This window comes from Mobula birostris, chromosome 5, assembly GCF_030028105.1.
Source record: "Mobula birostris isolate sMobBir1 chromosome 5, sMobBir1.hap1, whole genome shotgun sequence".
Taxonomy (NCBI): domain Eukaryota; kingdom Metazoa; phylum Chordata; class Chondrichthyes; order Myliobatiformes; family Myliobatidae; genus Mobula; species Mobula birostris.
Window position 1 is genome coordinate 100,665,568 of NC_092374.1, and position 24,263 is coordinate 100,689,830.

Consider the following 24,263-nt stretch of genomic DNA (forward strand, 5'->3'; position numbering starts at 1 on the left):
CCAAATCCAACCTTTTACATGGATTGTAGTAGTTAATTATAACCACTCCCTCCCCTCTCTCCCACACTTCCACCACTATGTATTCCTGATCATCTCCTTTTTCCAGTACCCTATATGGTATACCTTGCTTGATTAACATAGCACAACCCCCTCCTCCCCCTAGATTTCTATCTTTCCTTATCATTGTATACCCATATACCACAAAGTCTAAAGTTGGTTTCAACCAAGTTTCCTGAATACACACTACATCCGGTTTTACAACCATTTCTTTAATAAAGTGCTTGAGTTCCTGGCTATTGGCCAGTAAGCTCCTTGCATTCCATTGTAAAAGAATCACCATAATTAGTATTAACCAACACATGACACTTCCTGGCTTGACTGATTACTGAGGTTCTCCCTCACTTCCTCCCATGTCAGTCCTACTAACCCTAAATGGTTTACTGCTGCTTTTACCACCAGCTGAATTTTGTCACTTTTTGACTTTACCTCAGCAGTACTATTAATCACTCCTGCAATGAATGTTACTAGAGCCTTTTTGTCTACATAAATCCTGTCATTTGTTCTTTGTTGCATCTCTCGTATCCCTATTGCTCCCTGTTCATTAGGAACATTATTCTGTTCTCTTGACATTCTTACAGCTTCTGCATAAGTGATCTTTCTTTTCACTCTTATTTCTTGAATTTTAGTCTCCCATCTCACAACCACACACCCACTATATGCAACATTATGAGCTCCTCCACAATTGCAGCATTTTGGTTGAACTCCTGTTCCGCACTTTCCATATTCATGATCACCCCCACATCTAGCACATCTCCTCTGCCTTTTACAGTTTTTAGCTAGGTGTCCAAACCTTTGACAATTATAGCACCTCAGTGGCTTTGGCACATACACCCTTACTGGGTAACTTATGAAACCCAGGAACACCTTCCTTGGCACTCTTTCTTCTTCAAATTCAATCAATACGGATTCACTTTCCTTTTTCCCCTCCCTCCTTTGTTGTTTTCAGTCTTTGAACATTCATTACTTTCCCTCCTTTGATATTCCTCTTTATCTCCTCCATATTTATACTCATTGGTATCCCTGTGATCACTCCTTTACAACCACTGTTTTGTGCTCCCACCCTCCCAGTGTATTCCACCTTGCATTTTCCTATCTCTTTTAGCTTGAGTGCTTTCTCAAGTTGTTCCTCATTCACACATCTTACCAATAAGTTGCCATCATTAAGGACTTTTGCAAATACTATTTCCCCTGCCTTATTTGTCAGAGTTGTTGTTAGCACAAACAGGTTAATTTTCTTCATATGTCCCTGAGCCTTCTCATTAAACCTAATTAGGACAACACCTCCTCTCTGAGCTTGTTCATCTTCCTCACTTTCAGAGCTTTCTCCACTATCATTTCTTATTCTTTTATTCCCTTTGTCTTGGTTTTTATTCATCCAACCCCTCACTACCTCCTCATTCCCTTTATTTCTCCCTTCACAATAATCCACCTCTCCCCAGCTGCCTACCTCTGGTCCCAAGTCTCTATCCCTCTCCTTCTCCACTTTCTTTCCCTCAACCCCACCTCTTATCTTGTCCACCATTACCAGACCCACACAACCTCCTCCCAGCAATTTCCATTCCTTCCCCACTCTCTTTCCCTCAACAGGTTCCAAAACACACTCACACAGCTAGCTTCCAGTCCAACCAATCCTCACCACTCCTCTTCAGTTGCCCCCCTTTTATTTGTCCCTGTCAATTATCTCAAGTACTCATTCCCTCTAATCAACTAATCAACACTGTTTAACCCTTCAGTTGCCCTCCACGCTCCTTTTAAAGCACACTCACCTCAGCTGCTTCCCAGCACTCAGTGCTCTCCCGAGCCCCTTGCTCCTCTTCCTGTGACGGTCCCGCGATCACACTGTCCCGAGTCCCCGCTCCGTGCTCCTTTCAAAGCACACTCACCTCAGCTCCTTAGCTGCTTCCCAGCACTCAGCGCTTTCCCAGGCCCCTCACTCCTCCTCCTGCTGCGATGGTCCCGCGATCACATGATAAATAAATATAGAGAAAAAACTGAATTAAATAGTTAGGATAAGTAGTGCAAAAAAACAGAAATAGAAAGTGGTGAGGTGGTGTTCATGGGTTCAGTGTCCATTTAGGAATTAGATGGCAGAGGGGAAGAAGCTGTTCCTGAATCGCTGAGTGTGTGCCTTCAGGCTTCAAAACTAAAAGCCTGCAGGTGCTGAAATTCTGAAATAAAAACAAAACATGTTGGAAGCACACAGCAGGTCAGGCAGTATCTGTGGAGGGAGAAGCAAACTTAACATTTCAGGTAGAGGTCATTGATCAAAATTGGGAAAAACACTACCAATTGGGTTCAGGTGAAAAGTGGGCAGGGGAGGGATGGACAGAAGAAAGGGAATATTTGTCTCTCACACACAGGCTCGCTCTCTCTCACTCTCTCTCTCACTCACTCTTCGGGGCTAGCCTTCAGCTTTATAAGCCCTTGATGTAAACACCAGCTGTAATTTCTCCCACCTTTTAAATCTGCTGGGTTTTTGTCCCTGTAAGGGATATATTTTCTCTGGAAATTTTGTAGCTCATTTGGATTTTTATAACTAGCCTAAGGGATTAAAGCAGAGAGAAAAGCAAGATTATTGACTTGAGCTGTTGATGGGCTTCCTCCCTTCCTTCCACACCCACTCTTGGTTAATGAGATGGATGTTCCAAAAAGTTCTCTTCAGAGTGACATATTCTGTGTTTATGTTACAGATGGTGAAAGCAATTGAAAGGTTTGGTGGATGCACAGAAGATTTGTTGTTGAAGTATGGGAAGAAAATTGTAGGTGAGTGTATGCATCACCTTCATGTGTGAACAGGAGAGGGGAAAGGATTAATATTGTGGCCTGTTGCCTCTGAAACTCTGTTTTTGGATCACAGCCTTGGATTTGCTATTGTTCGGAGAAGAGTCGGAACTTTGAGAAGTCCCGGAATTCTCTACCCTGGAGGATTATGGAAGTGGAATAGTGGAATCATTGGGGGGGTGCGGGGATGCAGGGGAGGGTGGGATGTGTGTACACACACACATCCGTTAGTCTCGTGAGACTATGGATTTGCGCCTTCGAAGGTTTCCAGGGCGCAGGCCTAGGCAAGGTTGTATAAAAGACCAGCAGTTACCCATGCTGCATGTCTCCCCACTCCACACCACCGATGTTGTCCAAGGGAAAGGCATTAAGACCCATACAGCTTGGCACCGGCGTTGTCGCAGAGCAGTGTGTGGTTAAGTGCCTTGCTCAAGGACACAACACGCTGCCTTAGCCAAGGCTCAAACTAGCGACCATCAGATCACTAGACCGACGCCTTAACCACTTGGCCACTTGGGTGGGGTTTAAAGATGAAATAAACATATCAGGGAAGTGAGGACAATGAAGAACCTGCACACAAGGTCTGGGTCAGCTCAGCCATGTTTATGGTGGATAACAAAGCAGGCTTGAAGGGTCAAGTGGCCTACTACAGCCTTCGCTTTTCTCCCTGGGACCCAGCTCACCCCTTCACAATGGTGAGAAAGATCGAACACTGCCAATGGCTTACACTTCCAACTCCACGCCAATGTTTTCACCTCCACTACTACAAAGAGCAGATGAAGCGTCCATTCTTGTCGTGTTCAATCTTGTCGTGAGAGGCCCCTTGGGTAAGAGTGACCATAATATGGTGGAATTCTTCATTAAGATGGAGAGTGACATAGTTAATTCAGAAACAAAGGTTCTGAACTTAAAGAGGGGTAACTTTGAAGGTATGAGACGTGAATTAGCTAAGATAGACTGGTAAATGACACTTAAAGGATTGACGGTGGATATGCAATGGTAAGCATTTAAAGGTTGCATGGATGAACTACAACAATTGTTCATCCCAGTTTGGCAAAAGAATAAATCAAGGAAGGTAGTGCACCCGTGGCTGACAAGGGAAATTAAGGATAGTATCAATTCCAAAGAAGAAGCATACAAATTAGCCAGAGGAAGTGGCTCACCTGAGGACTGGGAGAAATTCAGAGTTCAGCAGAGGAGGACAAAGGGCTTAATTAGGAAGGGGAAAAAAGATTATGAGAGAAAACTGGCAGGGAGCATAAAAACTGACTGTAAAAGCTTTTATAGATATGTAAAAAGGAAAAGACTGGTAAAGACAAATGTAGGTCCCCTACAGACAGAAACAGGTGAATTGATTATGGGGAGCAAGGACATGACAGACCAATTGAATAATTACTTTGGTTCTGTCTTCACTAAGGAGGACATAAATAATCTTCCAGAAATAGTAGGGGACAGAGGGTCCAGTGAGATGGAGGAACTGAGCGAAATACATGTTAGTAGGGAAGTGGTGTTAGGTAAATTGAAGGGATTGAAGGCAGATAAATCCCCAGGGCCAGATGGTCTGCATCTCAGAGTGCTTAAGGAAGTAGCCCAAGAAATAGTGGATGCATTAGTGATAATTTTTCAAAACTCTTTAGATTCTGGACTAGTTCCTGAGGATTGGAGGGTGGCTATTATAACCCCGCTTTTTAAAAAAGGAGGGAGAGAGAAACTGGGGAATTATAGACCGGTTAGCCTAACATCGGTGGTGGGGAAAATGCTAGAGTCAGTTACCAAAGATGTGATAACAGCACATTTGGAAAGCGGTGAAATCATCGGACAAAGTCAGCATGGATTTGTGAAAGGAAAATCATGTCTGACGAATCTCATAGAATTTTTTGAGGATGTAACTAGTAGAGTGGATAGGGGAGAACCAGTGGATGTGGTATATTTGGATTTTCAAAAGGCTTTTGACAAGGTCCCACACAGGAGATTAGTGTGCAAACTTAAAGCACACGGTATTGGGGGTAAGGTATTGGTGTGGGTGGAGAATTGGTTAGCAGACAGGAAGCAAAGAGTGGGAATAAACGGGACCTTTTCAGAATGGCAGGCGGTGACTAGTGGGGTACCGCAAGGCTCAGTGCTGGGACCCTAGTTGTTTACAATATATATTAATGACTTGGATGAGGAAATTAAATGCAGAATCTCCAAGTTTGCGGATGACACGAAGCTGGGTGGCGGTGTTGGCTGTGAGGAGGATGCTAAGAGGATGCAGGGTGACTTGGATAGGTTGGGTGAGTGGGCAAATTCATGGCAGATGCAATTTAATGTGGATAAATGTGAAGTTATCCACTTTGGTGGCAAAAATAGGAAAACAGATTATTATCTGAATGGTGGCCGATTAGGAAAGGGGAGGTGCAACGAGACCTGGGTGTCATTATACACCAGTCATTGAAAGTGGGCATGCAGCTACAGCAGGCGGTGAAAAAGACGAATGGTATGCTGGCATTTATAGCGAGAGGATTCGAGTACAGGAGCAGGGAGGTACTACTGCAGTTGTACAAGGCCTTGGTGAGACCACACCTGGAGTATTGTGTGCAGTTTTGGTCCCCTAATCTGAGGAAAGACATCCTTGCCATAGAGGGAGTACAAAGAAGGTTCACCAGATTGATTCCTGGGATGGCAGGACTTTCATATGAAGAAAGACTGGATGAACTGGGCTTGTACTGGTTGGAATTTAGAAGATTGAGGGGGGATCTGATTGAAACGTATAAGATCCTAAAGGGATTGGACAGGCTAGATGCAGGAAGATTGTTCCCGATGTTGGGGAAGTCCAGAACGAGGGGCCACAGTTTGAGGATACAGGGGAAGCCTTTTAGGACCGAGATTAGGAAAAACTTCTTCACACAGAGAGTGGTAAATCTGTGGAATTCTCTGCCACAGGAAACAGTTGAGGCCAGTTCATTGGCTACATTTAAGAGGGAGTTAGATATGGCCCTTGTGGCTACGGGGGTCAGGGGGCATGGAGGGAAGGCTGGGGCGGGGTTCTGAGTTGGATGATCAGCCATGATCATAATAAGTGGCGGTGCAGGCTCGAAGGGCTGAATGGCCTACTCCTGCACCTATTTTCTATGTTTCTATGTTTCTTTGTACTGCTGCCTGTAAAAGCTCATTCTGCGTAGTCTTGTCTCCGTCATTTGCCACATTGTAGCATTCACTAATCAGAATCAGGTTTAATATAACTGGCATATGTCATGAAAGTTGTTAACTTTACAACAGCAGTACAATGAAATACATGATAAATATAGAGGAAAAAAACTGGATTACATTAAGCATATACGTGTCTGTTAAGCAGTTAAGATAAGTAGTGCAAAAAAACAAATAGAAATTGGTGAGGTAGTGTTCATGGATTCAGTGTCCATTTAGGAATTGGATGGCAGAGGGGAAGAAGCTGTTTCTGAATCGCTGAGTGTGTGCCTTCAGGCTTCAAAACTAAAAGCCTGCAGGTGCTGAAATTGTGAAATAAAAACAAAACATGGTGGAAGTACACAGCAGGTCAGGCAGTATCTGTGGAGGGAGAAGCAAACTTAACATTTCAGGTGGAGGTCATTGATCAAAATTGGGAAAAGCACTACCAATTGGGTTCAGATGAAAAGTGGGCAGGGGAGGAATGGAAAGAAGAAAGGGAATATTTGTAACACGCTGGAGGAACTCAGCAGGTCGGGCAGCATCCGTGGAAACGATCAGTTCCACAGATGCTGCCCGACCTGCTGAGTTCCGCCAGCATGTTGTGAGTGTTGCTTTGACCCCAGCATCTGCAGAGTATTTTGTGTTAAGGGAATATTTGTGACAGGGTGAAACCGGGGATGAATGGACAGTAGAAAGAGAGTCTCTGTGAAAAGGGTGAGACCAGGGGAGGAATGTACAGGAGGAAGGGAATATCTGCCACAGGGTGAGACCAGCAGAGGAATGGACAGGAGAAAAGTAATATCTGTGACAAAGTGAATCCATGTAAATTTCCTCTTAACAACGGACTAAGAAATCACATCAGTGATCTTCAAATCTCATGTTTGACAGTTAAATATGGAGTAGTTAAGCACAGCACCTTTAAGGATAAACCCCATGGTTGAAAATGTAGCAGGAGAAGTGGGATTCAAATCAGGTTGAAGCACAGGGATAAGACCTCCTCTTCCGAGCATCTTGTTGGCAAATGTGTAGTCACTTGAAAATAAGATTGACTGCTGTATCAGAGGCAGATGAGGCGGATCTCAATTGTTTGTTGCATTGAGACTTGGTTAACAGTGAGTGCACCGGACGCAGCTACCCAACCTCGAATTCTGATAAGGAAAGAGGTGGCAGTGTATGCTTTTTCGTCAATTCTCGTTGGTGCAATGTCAATTTCCTGTTCCCTGATTTAGAAAAACTGACGATTAAATGTAGACCATTCTACTTGTTTTGGGAATTCTCATCTGTGATCCTGACCGGAGTTTACGTCCCACCAGCGGCCAATTATAAGCAAGCACTAGTGAGACTGCAGAATGCTGTCTGCAAACAAGGAGTGGCCTATCCTGATGCATTTCAAGTGACTTTAACCAGGCGTGTTTGAAGAAAACCCTGCCCAGTTAATACCAGCACGTGACCTGTTGTACCAGAGGTCCCATCACACTAGACAACTGCTGCACTACGATAAGGAATGCCTGTCGTTCCTTCCTGAGACCGCATTTTGGCAAGTCGGATCATTTGGCTGCACTGCTGTTAGAGACAGAGCCTAAAGGGCAAGGCTCCAGGGATCAAGGCAATTAAGAAGTGGTCATGGGAGGCTGAAGAACAGTTACAGGATTGCCTTGAGTCAGTGGACTGGGCCGTGTTCAAGAACTCGTCGGAGGACCTGAATGACTACACCAGGGTCGTTACAGACTTTTTTAAAACAGTTGTGGATGAGTGTGTCCCCAGAAAATCGTTCACAGTTTTCCCTAATCAGAAGCCCTGGATGAACAATGAAATCCAGAACCTGCTGAGAGCCAGATCAGAGGCGTTCAAGTCTGGAGATCAAGAATGCTACATGAGGTGTAGATCTCCAGAAATCCATTTCTCAGGTGAAGTGGAGATTCTATATATGATGAGAATCAACAAGAGATGCCCGATAGCTGAGATAGGGTTTGAATGCTGTAACTTCCTACAAAGTTAAATCATATGACATAGGGGACAGCAGAGCTTTGCTTCCAGATGAGCTCAATGCTTGCTCTGCTCACTTTGACCACCAGAACAGGGAGGAACCATCGCGCACCCCCGTGTCTCCCGATGATCCTTTGCTGTCAGAACCTGAAGATGACGTGCAGGCTGCCTTCAAGAGAATGAATCCAAGGAAAGTATCTGGTCCAGACAGAGTACCCAACTGAGTGCTGAAGACCTGTGCCGACTAACTGCTTGATATATTCACAGGAATCTTCAGCCTCTCACTCCAGCAGTGTGTGCTTCAATCGTACCAATGCCCAAGAAGAGTGTGGTAACCTGTCTAAGTAACTATTGCCCAGTGGCATTTACATCCACAGTGATAAATTGTTCTGAGAGGCTGGTGTTTGAACCACATCAGCTCCTGACTGAATGGCAACTTGGATTGGCTCCAATTCATTTACTGAAGCAACAGGTCTACAGCAGATGCCATCTCATTGGCTCTTCACACAACTCTGGAACATCTGGACAGCAAAGATGCATACATCAGGATTCTCTTTATCAAATTCAGCTCAGCATTTAACACCATTATCCCCTTAAAACTAATCAATAAGCTCAAAGACCTGGACCTCAATACCCCCTTGTGCAATTGGATCCTGGATTTCCTCACTTCAGACTGGCAAAAACAGCTCCTCCACAATTTACATCAGCACAGGAGCACCGCAGGGATGTGTACTTAGCCCCCTGGTCTACTCGCTTTACAACGATGATTGTGCAGCTAAATACAGTCCACCACAGTTTACAAGTTTGCCTATGGCACCACTGTTGTGGGCTGTATCAAAGGGGGTGATGAGTCAGCAAACAGAAGGAAGATTGAAAACTTGGCTGAGTGGTGTAATAACAACAACCTCTCACTCAATGTCTATAAGACCGAGGAACTGATCGTAGACTTCAGGAGAGGGAAACGAAAGGTCCATGAGCCAGTAATCACTGGAGGATCGGAGGTGGAGAGGGTCAGTAACTTGAAATTCCTGGGTGTCACTATCTGAGAGGACCTGTCCTGGACCTATCATATGTGTCGGGAATAGACGGGAAAAAGGGAATATCTGTGACAGAGTGAATCTGGTGTGGGAATAGACGGGAGAAAGGGAATATCTGTGACAGTGTGAGTCCATGAGGAATAAACGGGAGAAAGGGAATATCTGTGACAAAGAGAATCCGGGGGAAAGAGGCAGGAGAAAGGGAATATCTGTGACAGAGTGAAATTGGGGGGAATAGACGGGAGGAAGGGAATATCTGTCACAGTGTCTGACCAGGAGAAGAATGATCAGGAGAAAAGAAAATATCTTTTACAAGAGTGCGACCAGGCAGGAGACGCAAGGAGAGGAGAAAGGGATATCTGTGACAGTGTGAGACCAGGGGAGGTATGATTGGGACAAAAGGGAATGTCTTTGACAGGGTTATACTAGGGGAGGAATGGATGGGAGAAAGGGAATACCTTTGGAGATAAGCCATCAAAAAGATCTTGGACCATTGATCCATTTTTCCCAATGGAGTTGTGCAACGAAATAAAGTAAATCCAGGCTTTAACTTGTTGATCAAGGGGAAGTAATGGACACATGTCAACAAGAATTAGTTGCAGGGAAATGGGAGAGAAACAACATGTACAAATTGTGGAGGAACTTGGCAGGTCAGGTAGCATCTATGAAAGGAAATAAACAGTTGTTGTTTACCCAAACACTTGACCTATCATGAGAGAGGAGAATGGGACTCTTGGGACTGCTTCCTGGGAGCTGGCTTGGACCTGATAGTTGAATAGCCTCCTGTCAGAAATACAAGACAACCATTACCACTGCTTCTGAGGTCACAGCAGATGTAACAAGACCTCTGGATGAACAATCCTTTCTCCCTGCAGGGGTCAGCCAGGGCAGGTGAACTGGGCTGCTCAGCAAATCCTCAAGCAGAGGTGGGGGGGGGGGGGGGAGGGGATGGTCGTTGTGAGAAGGCTCCCTGGGTTCTGCAGACACCCTCTACTCTAGACTCTCTCAATACTAGCTTTCAGACAGAGTCGCCCTCTGCATCAGTGTTGCGAGGAGTGTAAGCCCAAAGAGGTGACTGGTCTCTTCTGGGTGATTCGAGACGTGACCACCTGGGTCAGTGTGTGGAGTGTCATTAGCCACACCGGCCCTTGCCCAGGATGCTGAGGTCAGCTTGTAATCCTTTGTTATCTTGGGTTCTTGCAGATGAGCAGTTTTTGCTGAAGAGGGTGGCAGATAGTGCTATCGACCTATATGCCATGATTGTTGTACTGTCAAGGTAAGCCCAGGCCTGACGTTCCTCCATTCCCTTCCTTCCCTTCCTCTCTCCTTTCTTTTCAAGGTGTTGACGGGTAGCATTACTGTGGGATGGTCATGCTAAGGGAGACACAGTACTGAGGGAGGGCCACACTGTGGGAGAGAATAAGCTCGCTGAAAAAGTTGACTTCTTTCAAAATTAACCCTGAAGAATGGTGACGAGGATGGAGGAAGGGACAGGAGAGAGGTACTTCAACTTTGGCAGTGGAATGCTGCAGTTTTCTTCTTGGAGGAAGACTCTTCTGCTGAATTTTGTTGAGTCTGTGATCGGGCCACAGCAGTGATGGTGGATGGTGGCTTACCAAAGTTTTGTATATGCAACCTTTACTGGAAGCTGGGACAGATTTCTTCAACTGTTAATATCAGTAAACCCCCTCCAACCTGGAGTGTTCAGCCTGGGACAACCGGATGAAGGGTTTTGCGCAGATCCTTGGGTGGAGGAACATTGGAGCAACCTGGCAGTGCAGCAGGAAGGTCAGTGCTGGAGTTCCATCACGCAGACTTCCTACCTGTCTGGAGGAGACTCCTATCCTTTCTCTCTTCTCAGAGCTGCTCTTTGAAAGTCTACTAAGTGCTGTGACTGTGTTAATTCAGTGACGTTTTGATTTCAGACTGTGGGGCTTTAACATGGTGGGCTGCAGCTCCAAAATGGTGGGACCTAGTTCGTACAAAGGAGCCATAGCTTGTGGTGGGAAGAATCCTGTAGAGCCACCTCCTTTCAGACTGATAATTCTAAACAACACTATGCAACGCAATATCCCTGTACCCTTAGCTAGAGAGATGACCCTAGCCCTGAGCAGGGGGTTAAAAGTGGAAGGAGTCCATGCCAGGCCCCATACAGAAGGTGACCTGCTATAAAATGCACCTTCATCACAAAGTAGACCTCTGCCCTCACCTGTATTCTACGGGTGAAGAGAAGTCACCTGTAACCTGCATACTTCTCCAGCCAGACAGGGGTCAGTTTGGGCATGTGTATATCCTCCATCGTGAGGTATTCATTTAGCTGGAACGGCTGAGGGGTACTTTCATGAGTCGTGTGGAAGGGAGCATTACTGGATCTGCTGGGATTGGGCAGTACCATATCTGCAAGGAGTTTGGGCAGATCTGTAAGAATTACCCTAAACGTCAGGCCACTAAATCCACCTGGGTGGCACAGGAGGGCACTGCAGGGCCTCTCCCCGTGCACCCTCTCCCTGTTCCCCCTTCCTCCGCTGTCCCTCCTTCCCTGGTGAGAACATGGTTGGCGAGGATGGGTGGCTTGCAACCTCTAGTTTGATGGGTACCCCTACCAAACAGGGGCTTGCACAAGAGGCTGATTTGTCATCGCGTGGAGTAGTGTGCTTGGACCACACGTCCACTGGGAAGGGGACTGATGCTGGTGAACAGCACTTGCTTGTGGCAAGGGGGTAGTCCATGGGGTTGGTCTCTTGGACTGTAGAGTCCACAGAAGCAAATTACCCTTCTGGAGGTCATTGGTCCCTGGGGTCTGATGGGATCCGGAGAACTGCATCACCATCCTCCCCGAAGGAGCGGAGTGCCTGGGTCGTGATAGGTGAGGAGATCGAGAGTGCTGCATGTATTACTCGAGGATGGGTGATCAAGGCCACCCAGGTGTGGAGGTAGGCAAGCCAAGGAGGGTCAAGCCCTTCTTTCAGACCAAGGAGGCCAATGGGATAAGGCATGGTAGAGATCAGTAGTGGCAAGTAGGTGGCCAGCCTTCTCCTCCCCCGGAACAGGCCGTGGGTACTATTGACGATCCAGGGATAGTGTGTCTGCCCCTAGGACTGCTCATGAGCTTGGTACCAGGTCCATGGTGAGGCTGCTCGACTATGCTGACTCCAGTAGTGGGGTGTGCATGTGGGTGCAGGACGGTCAGGATGAGGCTGTTTCCAGTAGTGGGGTGAGGGTGTGGGAACGGGACAGTGAGGATGAGGATGTTTCCGGTTCTGGGGTGACGGTGTAGGAACGGGACAGTGAGGATGAGGATGTTTCTGGTTCTGGGGTGAGGGTGTAGGAACGGGACAGTGAGGATGAGGATGTTTCCGGTAGTCAGGTGAGGGTCTAGGAACGGGACAGTGAGGATGAGGATGTTTCCGGTAGTGGGGTGAGTGTGTGGGAATGGGATAGTCAGGATGAGGATGTTTCCGGTAGTGGGGTGAGGGTGTAGGAACGGGACAGTCAGGATGAGGATGTTTCCAGTAGTCGGGTGAGGGTGTGGGAACGGGACAGTGAGGATGAGGATGTTTCCGGTTCTGGGGTGAGTGTGTGGGAATGGGACAGTTAGGATGAGGATGTTTCCAATAGTGGGGTGAGGTTGTGGGAACGGGACAGTCAGGATGAGGATGTTTCCAGTAGTGGGGTGAGGGTGTGGGAACGGGGCAGTGAGGATGAGGACGTTTCCAGTCCTGGGGTGTGTGTGTGGGAATGGGACAGTGCGATCCAAATGTTTCCGGTAGTGGGGTGTAGGTGTAGTAATGGGACAGTGAGAATGAAGATGTTTCTGGTTCTGGAGTGAGGGTGTAGGAACAGGACAGTGAGGACGAGGCTGTTTCTGGTAGTGGGGTGAGGGTGTGGGAACGGGACAGTGTGGATGAGGGTTTTTCCGGTAGTGGGATGAGCATGTGGGAATGGGACAGTGAGGATGAGGATGTTTCCAGTCCTGGGGTATGTGTGTGGGAATGGGACAGTGAGGATCCGAATGTTTCCGGTAGTGGGGTGAGGGTGTGGGAATGGGACAGTGAGGACGAGGATGTTTCTGGCAGTGGGGTGAGTGTGTGGGAATGGGATAGTCAGGATGAGAATGTTTCCGGTAGTGGGGTGAGTGTGTGGGAATGGGATAGTCAGGATGAGGATGTTTCCGGTAGTGGGGTGAGTGTGTGGGAATGGGACAGTCAGGATAAGGATGTTTCCGGCTGTGGGGTGAGGGTGTGGGAATGGGATAGTCAGGATGAGGATGTTTCCAGTAGTGGGGTGAGGGTATGGGAATGGGACAGTGAGGATGAGGATGTTTTCGGCTGTGGGGTGAGGGTGGGGGAATGGGATAGTCAGGATGAGGATGTTTCCGGTAGTGGGCTTTGGGAAAGGGAGGATGAGGATTTTTCTGGTGGTGGAGGTAGCGAGTGGGAACAGCCCATTGAGGATGATTTGGGATGAAGTGACGGGGACTAGGAGGACTCTTCTGATGCCAAGATGGCAGAGGAGCTCATCCCAGCAGTGGGCTGTTACTGTGCAGGAATTGAATTCAAATGTGCCTATTGATATGAAATTCGGGAGTTCTTATCTGATTGTCAGCACAGACAACATAAACCCCAACTAGCCGCTGAGCGGCGGTTCGGCTTGCCTGGAATTGTGCAATCCGTCTACAGCATCCTTAAAAAGAAGTTGGGAGGTATTTGGAAGTGGTTTGGAGGGAGTGACTCTGTTTCAGGATCCCCTGAAAGCTGTGTTAAGGGTGCAGAGGCACTGGGTAAGGAAGCCTGCTCCGAATGGCCAGAGCATTGGCAAGAAGATGTAGCACTATCATAAAGATGACAGTAGTGAATATTACTGCCAGTAGTTGTAGGGAGTCTTACTACAGGTTCCATCATCTCTCGGTCATCAGGGAATGGAGATATCCAGCGAGCTTCCTGTAGGAAACCCATCCTGTTCTAGGAGATGAATCCACCTGGTCCTTGGATTGGCGTGGGAGCATCTACCTCAGTCATTTCAGCTTCTGTTCGAGTGGGGTGGCGATATCGTTGGCCCCAGCCTTCCAGACAGGTACTGAAAGTAAACAAGTTTGAGTCAGGCCACTGTTGCGTCTCACTGTGGGCATAGATGGTGTACTGCTACACTTCGTTGACATTGCTGCCCCTAAGCCTGGCCTGATGGAGGTGCATTTGTTTTGCAAGTTAGTTCTGCTGTTGGGCTCCATCGACAGAGGCAAGTGTGTTGTCCTCGGGTGATTTCACCTGTACCCTGGAGGTGAGAGATTGCTCTGGTCCTCAGAGTACACGAGCAAGAGTGCAATTGTTGATGGATCTTTTGATTTGGTCAATGTCTGGGGGACCTTTGACTCATAAGGGAGAATAAGGCAGTCATAGATGAGAGCTACAGGGAGGTAGTCACACCTAGGCTGCCAGAAGCAGGTTGTTGAGTGACAGTCAGAGGGGTGAAAGCGAAGGTGAGTAGACAGGTGCTGCAGAGCACCCCTGTAGCCATTCCCCTGAATAATAAGTTTACCGTCCTGGATGCTGTTGTGGGGGGACGACCGGCCAGGTGTGAGCCACGGTGGCAGGGCCTCTGGCACTGAATCTGACCCTGTGGTGCAGAAGAGTGGGACAGAGAAGAGGAGAGCTGTCGTCATTGGAGACTCTATAGTCAGGGGAGTAGACAGGAGATTTTGTGGACATGAGAAGGATACCCGCATGGTTTGTTGCCCCCTGGGTGCCAGGGTCCGGGAGATCTCTGACTGGGTGCACAACGTCCTGGTACGAGAGGGGAAACAACCAGAAGTCGTGATACATGTTGGCACTAATGACATAGGCAGAAAGCGGGATGAGGTCCTGAAGTGTGAGTTTCGGGAACTAGGCAGAAGGCTGAAGAACAGGACCTCAAGGGTGACGTTCTCAGGATTGCTGCCAGTGCTACGTGATAGTGATGGTAAGAATTGGAGGAGATGGCAGCTGAATGCTTGGCTGAGGAGTTGGTGCAGGGGGCAGGGTTTTAGATTTTTGGATCATTGGGATCTCTTCTGGGGAAGGTGGGACCTGTTACAGATTGGATGGGTTGCATCTGAACTCGAGTGGGAGAAATATCCTTGCAGGTAGGTTTGCTAGCATTGTTCGGGAGGGTTTAAACTAATTTGCAAGGGGGATGGGATCCAGGGCGATAGAGCAGTGAAAGAAGTGCATGGATTAAAGCCAGATCTTACATATAGAGAGACTTTGAGGAAAGAGAAGCAGAATAAAGGGTATAAAGGTAGTAAGGTAGAAGGGCTAAAGTGCGTGTACTTCAATGCAAGAAGCATCAGGAACAAAGGTGATGAACTGAGAGCTTGGATACATACATGGAATTATGATGTAGTGGCCATTACAGAGACTTGGTTGGCACCAGGGCAGGAATGAATTCTCAATATTCCTGGATTTCAGTGCTTTAAAAGGGATAGAGAGGGGGGTAAAAGGGGAGGAGGGGTGGCATTACTGGTCAGGGATACTATTACAGCTACAGAAAGGGTGGATAATGTAGCAGGATCCTCTGTTGAGTCAGTATGGGTGGAAGTCAGGAACAGGAAGGGAGCAGTTACTCTATTGGGAGTATTCTATATGCCCCTGGTAGCAGCAGAGATAACGAGGAGCAGATTGGGAGGCAGATTTTGGAAGGGTGCAAAAATAATAGGGTTGTTATCATGGGTGACTTTAACTTCCCTAATATTGATTGGCACCTGATTAGTTCCAAAGGTTTGGACAGGGCAGAGTTTGTTAAGTGTGTCCAGGATGGATTCCTGTCACAGTATGTTGACAGGCCGATTCGGGGGAATGCCATACTAGATCTAGTATTAGGTAACGAACCAGGTCAGGTCACAGATCTCTCAGTGGTTCAACATCTAGGGGACAGTGACCACTGCTCCCTGGCCTTCAGCATTATCATGGAAAAGGATAGAATTAGAGAGGACAGGGAAAATTTTTATTTGGGGAAGGGCAAATTATGAGGCTACAAGGCTAGAACTTGTGGGTGTGAATTGGGATGATGTTTTTGCAGGGAAATGTACTATGGAGATGTGGTCGATGTTTAGAGATCTCTTGCAGGATGTTAGGGATAAATTTGTCCCGGTGAGGAAGATAAAGAATGGTAGGGTGAAGGAACCATGGATGACAAGTGAGGTGGAAAATCTAGTCAGGTGGAAGAAGGCAGCATACATGAGGTTTAGGAAGCAAGGATCAGATGGGTCTATTGAGAAATATAGGGTAGCAAGAAAGGAGCTTAAGAAGGGGCTGAGAAGAGCAAGAAGGGGGCATGAGAAGGCCTTGGTGAATAGGGTAAAGGAAAGCCCCAAGGCATTCTTTGATTATGTGAAGAACAAAAGGATGACTAGTGAAGGTAGGACCGATTAGAAATAAAGGTGGGAAAATGTGCCTGGAGGCTGTGGAAGTGAGCGAGATCCTCAATGAAGACTTCTCTTCGGTATTCACCAATGAGAGGGAACTTGATGACGGTGAGGACAATATGAGTGAGGTTGATGTTCTGGAGCATGTTGATATTAAGGGAGAGGAGGTGTTGGAGTTGTTAAAATACATTAGGACAGATAAGCCGCGGGGCCTGACGGTATATTCCCCAGGCTGCTCCACAAGGCGAGGGAAGAGATTGCTGAGCTTCTGGCTAGGATCTTTATGTCCTCGTTGTCTACGGGAGTGGTACCGGAGGATTGGAGGGAGACGAATGTTGTCCCCTTGTTCGAAAAAGATAGTAGGGATAATCTGGGTAATTATAGACCAGTGAGCCTTACATCTGTGGTGGGAAAGCTGTTGGAAAAGATTCTTAGAGATAGGATTTCTGGGCATTTAGAGAATCATGGTCTGATCAGGGACAGTCAGCATGGCTCTGTGAAGGGCAGATCATGTCTAACAAACCTGATAGAGTTCTTTGAGGAGGTGACCAGGCATATAGGTGAGGGTAGAGTAGTGGATGTGATCTATATGAATTTTAGTAAAGCATTTGACAAGGTTCCACACGGTAGGCTTATTCAGAAAGTCGGAAGGCATGAGATCCAGGGAAGTTTGGGCAGGTGGATTCAGAATTGGCTTGCCTGCAGAAGGCAGAGGGTCATGGTGGAGGGAGTACATTCAGATTGGAGGATTGTGACTAGTGGTGTCCCACAAGGATCAGTTCTGGGACCTCTACTTTTCATGATTTTTATTAACGACCTGGATGTGGGGGTAGGAGGGTGGGTTGGCAAGTTTGCAGACCACACAAAGGTTGGTGGTGTTGTAGATAGTGTAGAGGATTGTCAAAGATTGCAGAGAGACATTGATAGGTTGCAGAAGTGGGCTGAAAAATGCAGATGGAGTTCAACCTGGAGAAGTGTGAGGTGGTACACTTTGGAAGGACAAACTCCAAGGCGGAGTACAAAGTAAATGACAGGATACTTGGTAGTGTGGAGGAGCAGAGGAATCTGGGGGTACATGTCCATAGATCCCTGAAGGTTGCCTCACAGGTAGATAGGATAGTTAAGAAAGCTTATGGGGTGTTAGCTTTCATAAATCGAGGGATAGAGTTTAAGAGTCACGAGGTAATGATGCAGCTCTATAAAACTCTGGTTATGCCACACTTGGAGTACTGTGTCCAGTTCTGGTCGCCTCACTATAGGAAGGATGTGGAAGCATTGGAAATGGTACAGAGGAGATTTACCAGGATGGATGCTGCTTGGTTTAGAGAGTATGGATTATGATCAGAGATTAAGGGAGCTAGGGCTTTACCCTTTGGAGAGAAGAAGGATGAGAGGAGACATGATAGAGGTGTACAGGATATTAAGGGGAATAGATAGAGTGGATAGCCAGCGCTATCCCCAGGGCACCACTGCTCAATACAAGGGGACATGGCTTTAAGGTAAAGGGGTGGGAGGTTCAAGGGGGATATTAGAGGAAGGTTTTTTACTCAGAGAGTGGTTGGTGCATGTAATACCCCGCCTGAGTCAGAAGAATACTAGACAGGTATATGGAGGAATTTAAGGTGGGGGTGTTATATGGGAGGCAGGGTTTGAGGATCAGCACAAGAATGTGGGCCGAAGGGCCTGTACTGTTCTGTACTATTCTATGTTCTGTGTTCTATATCATTCTGCTCTTGCACACTTTTCACTTCAGTGCCCTCACCTGCCATCTGAACACACCTTGGTAGTCTGTCTTATCAGGCAGTGAGGATGTTGCACAGGGCAGAACCATGCAATAGATTCCCGACCAGGTTCGCGGATACACCGTCCACCTGTCCTTTCTGTGGACAGGAGGAGTCAGTGTACCGTGTCTACATGGAGTGTGAGAGATTACAGACCTGCTTCGCAAGTTCTGGCTGCACTTCAGCCCTGTGCTACTGGTTTATGGGCACCCAGTATGGGGACAGTGGTGTGTGGGTCACTCAGTGATATCCTAGTGAGTTTGCTTCTGGGCCTGGCCAAGATAGCCATTCATGGGTCCAGGCAGCAGGCTGTTGAGCCCTCTTCTGGGCTGCGTTAGTACCAAGGTGTCCTTGGAGAGGGAGAATGAGACCATTGTGTGTTCAGTGAGGGATGATAAGGGCCCCCTCCCCAGGGAATTGAGTGCATTATAGATGTTGATAACTGTATTTTAATTTGAATTCAGTAAATGAATTGTAACCCTTATCCTTTGTATGTGAATAAAGTTTTGTACATTTGTTTAAAAAAAGGGGGCAGTGCTGAACACCATGGCAGACTCTTTTACCCTAGGCAGTGAGAGGGCCCCAGTGGAGGTCTCAAAGCAGGGTACATTGGTGACCTATGTGGAAGGTGCAGTGAGCTACAGATTGTTGAGTCTGCGGCCAGGAGGAATCAGTGTACCTGTAAGTTTTTGCAAATAAAAAGAAGTGAGACGTTTTATATTTAATGAAACCTGTAATACATTTTATGAAATTCAAAACCTGAACACAGAAGTGTGCTTAAAAACTCTTTACGTAATTACATCACTTCAGACCAGCCTTTTAAAGTGAAGCCCCAACTCAATATTGGTGCCTGTGAGTTATGTACATTTCCACCAATTAAGTTACCCTACACAGGCCCCCTCAGAACATTAAGACCTGCATTGCCAGTCTGTCCAAAGCTCGGACAAGCCGCCCAGCTCGGGTCCTATGTTCCAAGGGTGGAGGAAGAGCAGGTGCCTCTGGCTCATCCAGAGGTGTGTTGACATACTCATGGTCATGTTGTGATGGCAGGGGCATGGTTGCAGAATCCTCCAAACCTTGGTGGGCCGGTGTAAGGCAAGCGCAGAATGGACCATCCTAAACAGGCCTTAGGGGTTGTTCATATGTATCATTGCAGGCAGAAGCAAGCAAGGCGGAATGTAAGTCAACAGGAACCCAAGATGCTGTATACATTGATGGGAAGTAGGAATAGGTGAAAAGGAATTGAATTTACTGAGGAAGGTGGAAATCTAGCACTCCTAACAACTATCTGTATACCAGCTCTGCCACAGATGACTGCAGGTCCTCTTTTGGAGCAGTTCTGACGATCATACCAATGCTCATCAGTCAGGAAATCCCTCAGAGCAGCTTTTAAGGTGCGTTGAAACTGTTCGCATAGGCCATTGGACAGTGGGTGATGCGCTGTGGTGTGATGTATCCTAATGCCGAGACTCTGGGCCATCGCAGCCCAGAGGTTTGATACGAATTGGGGACCGTGGTCAGAGGAAATATCAAATGGGGCTCTAAACCAATGAGTGCCCGGGCCATGTCTATGGCTGTTGTTGATGCTAGGGGACGACCTCCTAGCATGGTAAGGAGGTACATGAAACCACAGGAGGGGAGGAGGACCAACAAGGTCCACATTGACATGGTCAAACTGTTGTTCAGGGACCTAAAAATGAGGTAGTTAATTTTCACCTACTGGCACTCCACACAGGCTACAATCCAATCACACACGTCCTTTCTGAGGTCGTGCCACACAAACTTTAGTGCAACCAGTTTCCTGGAGGCCTTCTGGCCGAGATGAGAGAGGCCATGTATGGAGTCAAAAATAGTCTACCTCCAGTTTGTGGGCATGGTTGGGCGAGGGTGACCGGTTGAGACATTACACAGGAGAGAAACCCCAGCTTCCCCAAACTTGATGTCAGCCATCTGCAAGCTGGTAACTGTTCTGAAAACCTAAACCTCTGATTCAGAAACTTGGTCGGATGCCATGCTGACATAGTCATAGTGTACAGCCTCAACTTCTGACTGTGTGAGATAATCAGCCATGACATTATTTTCCCCTTGATATGTTGTGCATCAGTTGTGACCTCGAATATATAAGCCAGGTGGCGTTGCTGCCATGCAGACCAAGAGTCTGATGTTTTGGCCATCAGGTGCATGAGGGATTTGTGGTCAGCAAATGCTGTGAAATGGCGACCCTCTGGAAGATAGAGCAGACAGCCAGATAGAGACTGAGAAGATCAAGGTCAAATGTGCTGTATTTCCTTTCAGGGGGACAGAGCTGCTGACTGAAGAAGGGGAGTGGCTGCCACACGCCTCTGACCAGCTGTTCATAACAGCACCCACAGCATAGTCTGAGACGTCAGTAGTAATGGCTATAGGTGCATTGGGGAGCAGGTGCACCTGTAAGGATTAGTCAGAAAGAACTCATTTGGTATTATTCAAAAGCCCTGATCATGTTCACTGACCAGTCAAGCACGTGATTAGGGGTATTGCCTTTAATACAGGGGGAGCACAAGTTCAGCAGCTCACAAGATGACACGGTGACAGAAATTCACCATGCCTAAAAACTCCTATAGTTTTTAGTAGTGCGGGGCAGTGGGAAATCCATAACAGTGGCTACTTTTGAAGGGAGGGGTTTTGAACCTTCTGTGGCCATGTGATGGCCGAGAAAGTCAATGGTTGACAACCCAAATTCGTGTTTAGCAGGGTTAATAATCTACCCATGTTGGCTTAAGCGCTCGAAAATTGTGCAGAAAAGAGATACGTGTTCAGATTTGGATGCACTGGTGTGTCATCCAGGTAAACAAAAAGAAAGTATTAGTCTTTTAATACAGAGTCTTATCAGTTATTGGAAAGTCTGTGTCACAATGGGGGGCGTTGGGAATGGACCCAAATGCAAGAGACAGACACTGAAGTACAAGGAACAGGACTAGACTAGAGTAGGGACGTGACAGGATTCAGACAAGGAGCAGGGACAAGAATGCAGAGTTAGGCTAGGACATAGACAAGACAGGGAACCCGGACAAGGAACTATGCACTAGGACCCTGGGCTTGGGCTCCGAGCCAGAGACTGGACAAGGACCCAGAACCTGGGTCTTGCCTCAGGCTCGGGCCCCAGAACCAGGCAAGGACAGGACATGGCTGGGGTCTAGAGGCTTGAGGCCGCAGGCTGGGGTCTAGAGGCTTGAGGCCGCAGGCTGGGGTCTAGAGTCTTGAGGCCGCAGGCTGAGGTCTTGGCTCTTGAGGCTGAGGGTTGGAGGCTGGTAACTCAGAGGCTGGAGCTCGGAGACAGACTTGGAACTGTACATCAACATAGAGCCAGAACTTATCCTTCGAAAAGCCAGGACTCATCTTAAACACGACACTAACACGAGACTGGACAGTACATAGACATAGAGCCGGGACTTATACTTGGACAAGCCGGGACGCAACTTTATCTCCACACCAAGATGAGACAGGACCATCCGTCAAGTAATGGCAGATTGGCCGGACTTACCCAACAGAGGCAAAGATAAAACAAGACAAGACAGGTCCCCCCGCAGGGCAACAGCAGAACTGCCTGACTTACTCCATGGAGGCGAGGACAAGTAGAGACAAACACCGAAGAATGACAGACAGTTCCATCTCTGCATCGGGGTTGCTCCGAGTCGCAGTTTCGGTGAGCAACCTTGGCTGGCTACGGAAACAGCTGGATCCCTACCTAGCTTGGAGTGGCTGACAGCCACTCAGCTGGCCTGGGAAACGGCCAAATCCATACCGCAAAGATAGCTCCAACTACTGACAGCAAGGCTCCATGAAGCGATGGTTCTCTAATGAGGCCTAAAGATGGCAAGAGGCCGCTCTAGCCTTCCACCGGCAGGTTACTCCCAGGGAACCTTGACAAGACAAACCAGCAGCCCACAGTCGTCCCCAAGGCTACTTGTATTCCAAGCCCCAAGATGGGAATCAGATGCCTGTGATTACCTCAGCCAAAACAAGGGACAGCTGGAAGACCCGGAGTCCTGAGTCCACGGACTGGACCGTGAACTGGAATGCAGACCTCACAGACCGGACCATGACAGTCTGTGCTGCATTTTCAGCCCAAACGGCACACACAGAAACTCAGAGGCCAACGGGGTAATCACAGCTATTTTGGGAATGTCCTACAAGCACACAGGGACCTAATGTAGCCCCTAACAAGATCAGCCTTGGAAAAAATTGACTTTCCAGCTAAATATGCTGAAAAGTCTTGAATGTGTGGGACAGGGTAATGATCCAGGGAGGTGGCCTCATAAAGGCATTGGTAACCCCCACATGGGTGGCAACCAACATCAGACTTGGGGACCAGATGAAGGGTTGAAGCCCAGGGGCTATTCGAACAGCATAAAATGCCAAGTCTTTCCCTGTTGGCAAGCTCAGCCTTCACGGTTGCCAGCTCTTCTGGGTCCAGTCTACACACGCAGGCGTGGGCTGGTGGGCCAGTTGTGGGAATGTGGTGCTCAACCCCATGTTTTGTGACTGTTGTGGAGAATGTGTTGGGCACGTGGCCAAGTGGTTAAGGCGTTCGTCTAGTGAACTCAAGGTCGCTGGTTCGAGCCTCAGCTGTGGCAGCATGTTTGTGTCCTTGAGCAAGGCACTTAATCGCACATTACTCTAGTGTCTGTGCGAGGAGTGGCGCCCCATACAGACTTCCAATCTGCGCCTTGGAGGCAAGAAAATGCCCGACACAGGCCTCTCATAGTCTGAGTCCACATTCCCCCTCCCTGTGGAGAATGTGGGTTTGGTGAAGTTTGGGAATTCACCCAGCAGTCCAGTAAATTCACATATGGTAGTGCATGCGCTTGACAAGAGTCATTGTGAAGAACTTACTGGGGGAGCAGGGTAACGACCCAAGGTCCTTGACATCCATGAGCCGGCAGTTCTTAAGAACCACTAAATGTCCTCGAGCACAAGGAAATCTGCACCGAGCAGAGGTCTAGCCACTTTTGCCAGGAAGAAGTTCCATGTGTAACATCACCCACTGAAGCACAGTGTCACCCATCATGTCCCATAGGTCTGATCTTGCTGCCATTGGCGATCTTCAGCAAGGTGTCTCACTCTTTGCCTTCTCACCAATAGGCGGTGCTGGCAGCACTCACTTGAGCATCCATGTCACACAGGAAGCATTGCCCTGAAAGGATGTCCGTAATGAACAGTAGGAGGCCGTGGCAGCTGGAACCCATGGTGTTTACAGACCTCAGGTGTCCCAATGTGCTGGTACCGTCGAAGCTGCAATACGGTCGACACTTCCTAGCATTCATACCAAAGTGAGCACGTTAAGAGCACAGGCCCAGCATCATCTGTTTCACAGCCACGGATGTCCTTATGCTGGGGACCTTGCTGACCAGGCTTATTGAGGTAGAGAAAGGAGGAGGAATGAAGCACCTCTGCCCAGCTGAGTGTAGACTATCAGCCATTTTATCAAGCTCTCTGAAGTCCATCAGGGCTATGCAAACTGGATCAAGCTTTTGCTGCGTGAAGAGTTCTTTAACAATAAAACAAGGATGGTGATTTCCCAGGAGAGACACCTTGTGGTCCATTAGTTCCGATGGCCGAGCACTGCTGAGGCCGGGCAAGGAGAGCAACTGTTTGGTGCGCTCAGACTCCGATAGTCCAAAAGTCTGTAAAAGAAGAGTTTTCAGCAATTGGTATTTATTTTGTTCAGGTGGATATTCTAGTGGACTCATCACCCTCACAGCCGTGGAATTGCTGAGCAAAGCTACCACATAGAAATATTTGGTGGTGTTAGCGGAGATTTCTCAAAGTGCAAATTAAGCCTCCGCTTGTATGAACCAAGCGAAGGTATTTTGCTCCCCAAACTCCAGCAGTTTCAAAGTAACTGCATTGGCTGACATGTTCAATAACTCTGGAATCGCCCGGGAGCATTGGTGTCACCAATATAGGGGAGGAAGAAGAAGAAAGCCCTTAACTCTGAATGGAGTCATCGGGACGCTGTCATGACGGCATTTTTTTTAGCAGGCTTTCTTATTTTTACGAGGCCAAGTT

General features: G+C 47.7%; 1 protein-coding gene across 10 annotated transcripts in view; it reads left to right on the top strand.

Annotated features, from left to right (window-relative positions):
* Positions 1–24,263, top strand: part of acadvl (acyl-CoA dehydrogenase very long chain) — a 142,613-nt gene that overhangs the window by 100,728 nt on the left and 17,622 nt on the right. For 6 of the 10 annotated variants that reach the window (XM_072258535.1, XM_072258534.1, XM_072258538.1 and 3 more), the window contains 2 exons: positions 2,751–2,823; positions 10,236–10,308. In XM_072258535.1, the coding sequence (XP_072114636.1) occupies positions 2,751–2,823; positions 10,236–10,308 (146 nt within the window). Of the gene's footprint in view, positions 1–2,750; positions 2,824–10,235; positions 10,309–18,740; positions 18,894–19,368; positions 19,552–24,263 lie in introns of those variants that run through there. The other 4 variants (XR_011886060.1, XR_011886059.1, XR_011886058.1 and 1 more) reach the window with 3 other exon arrangements.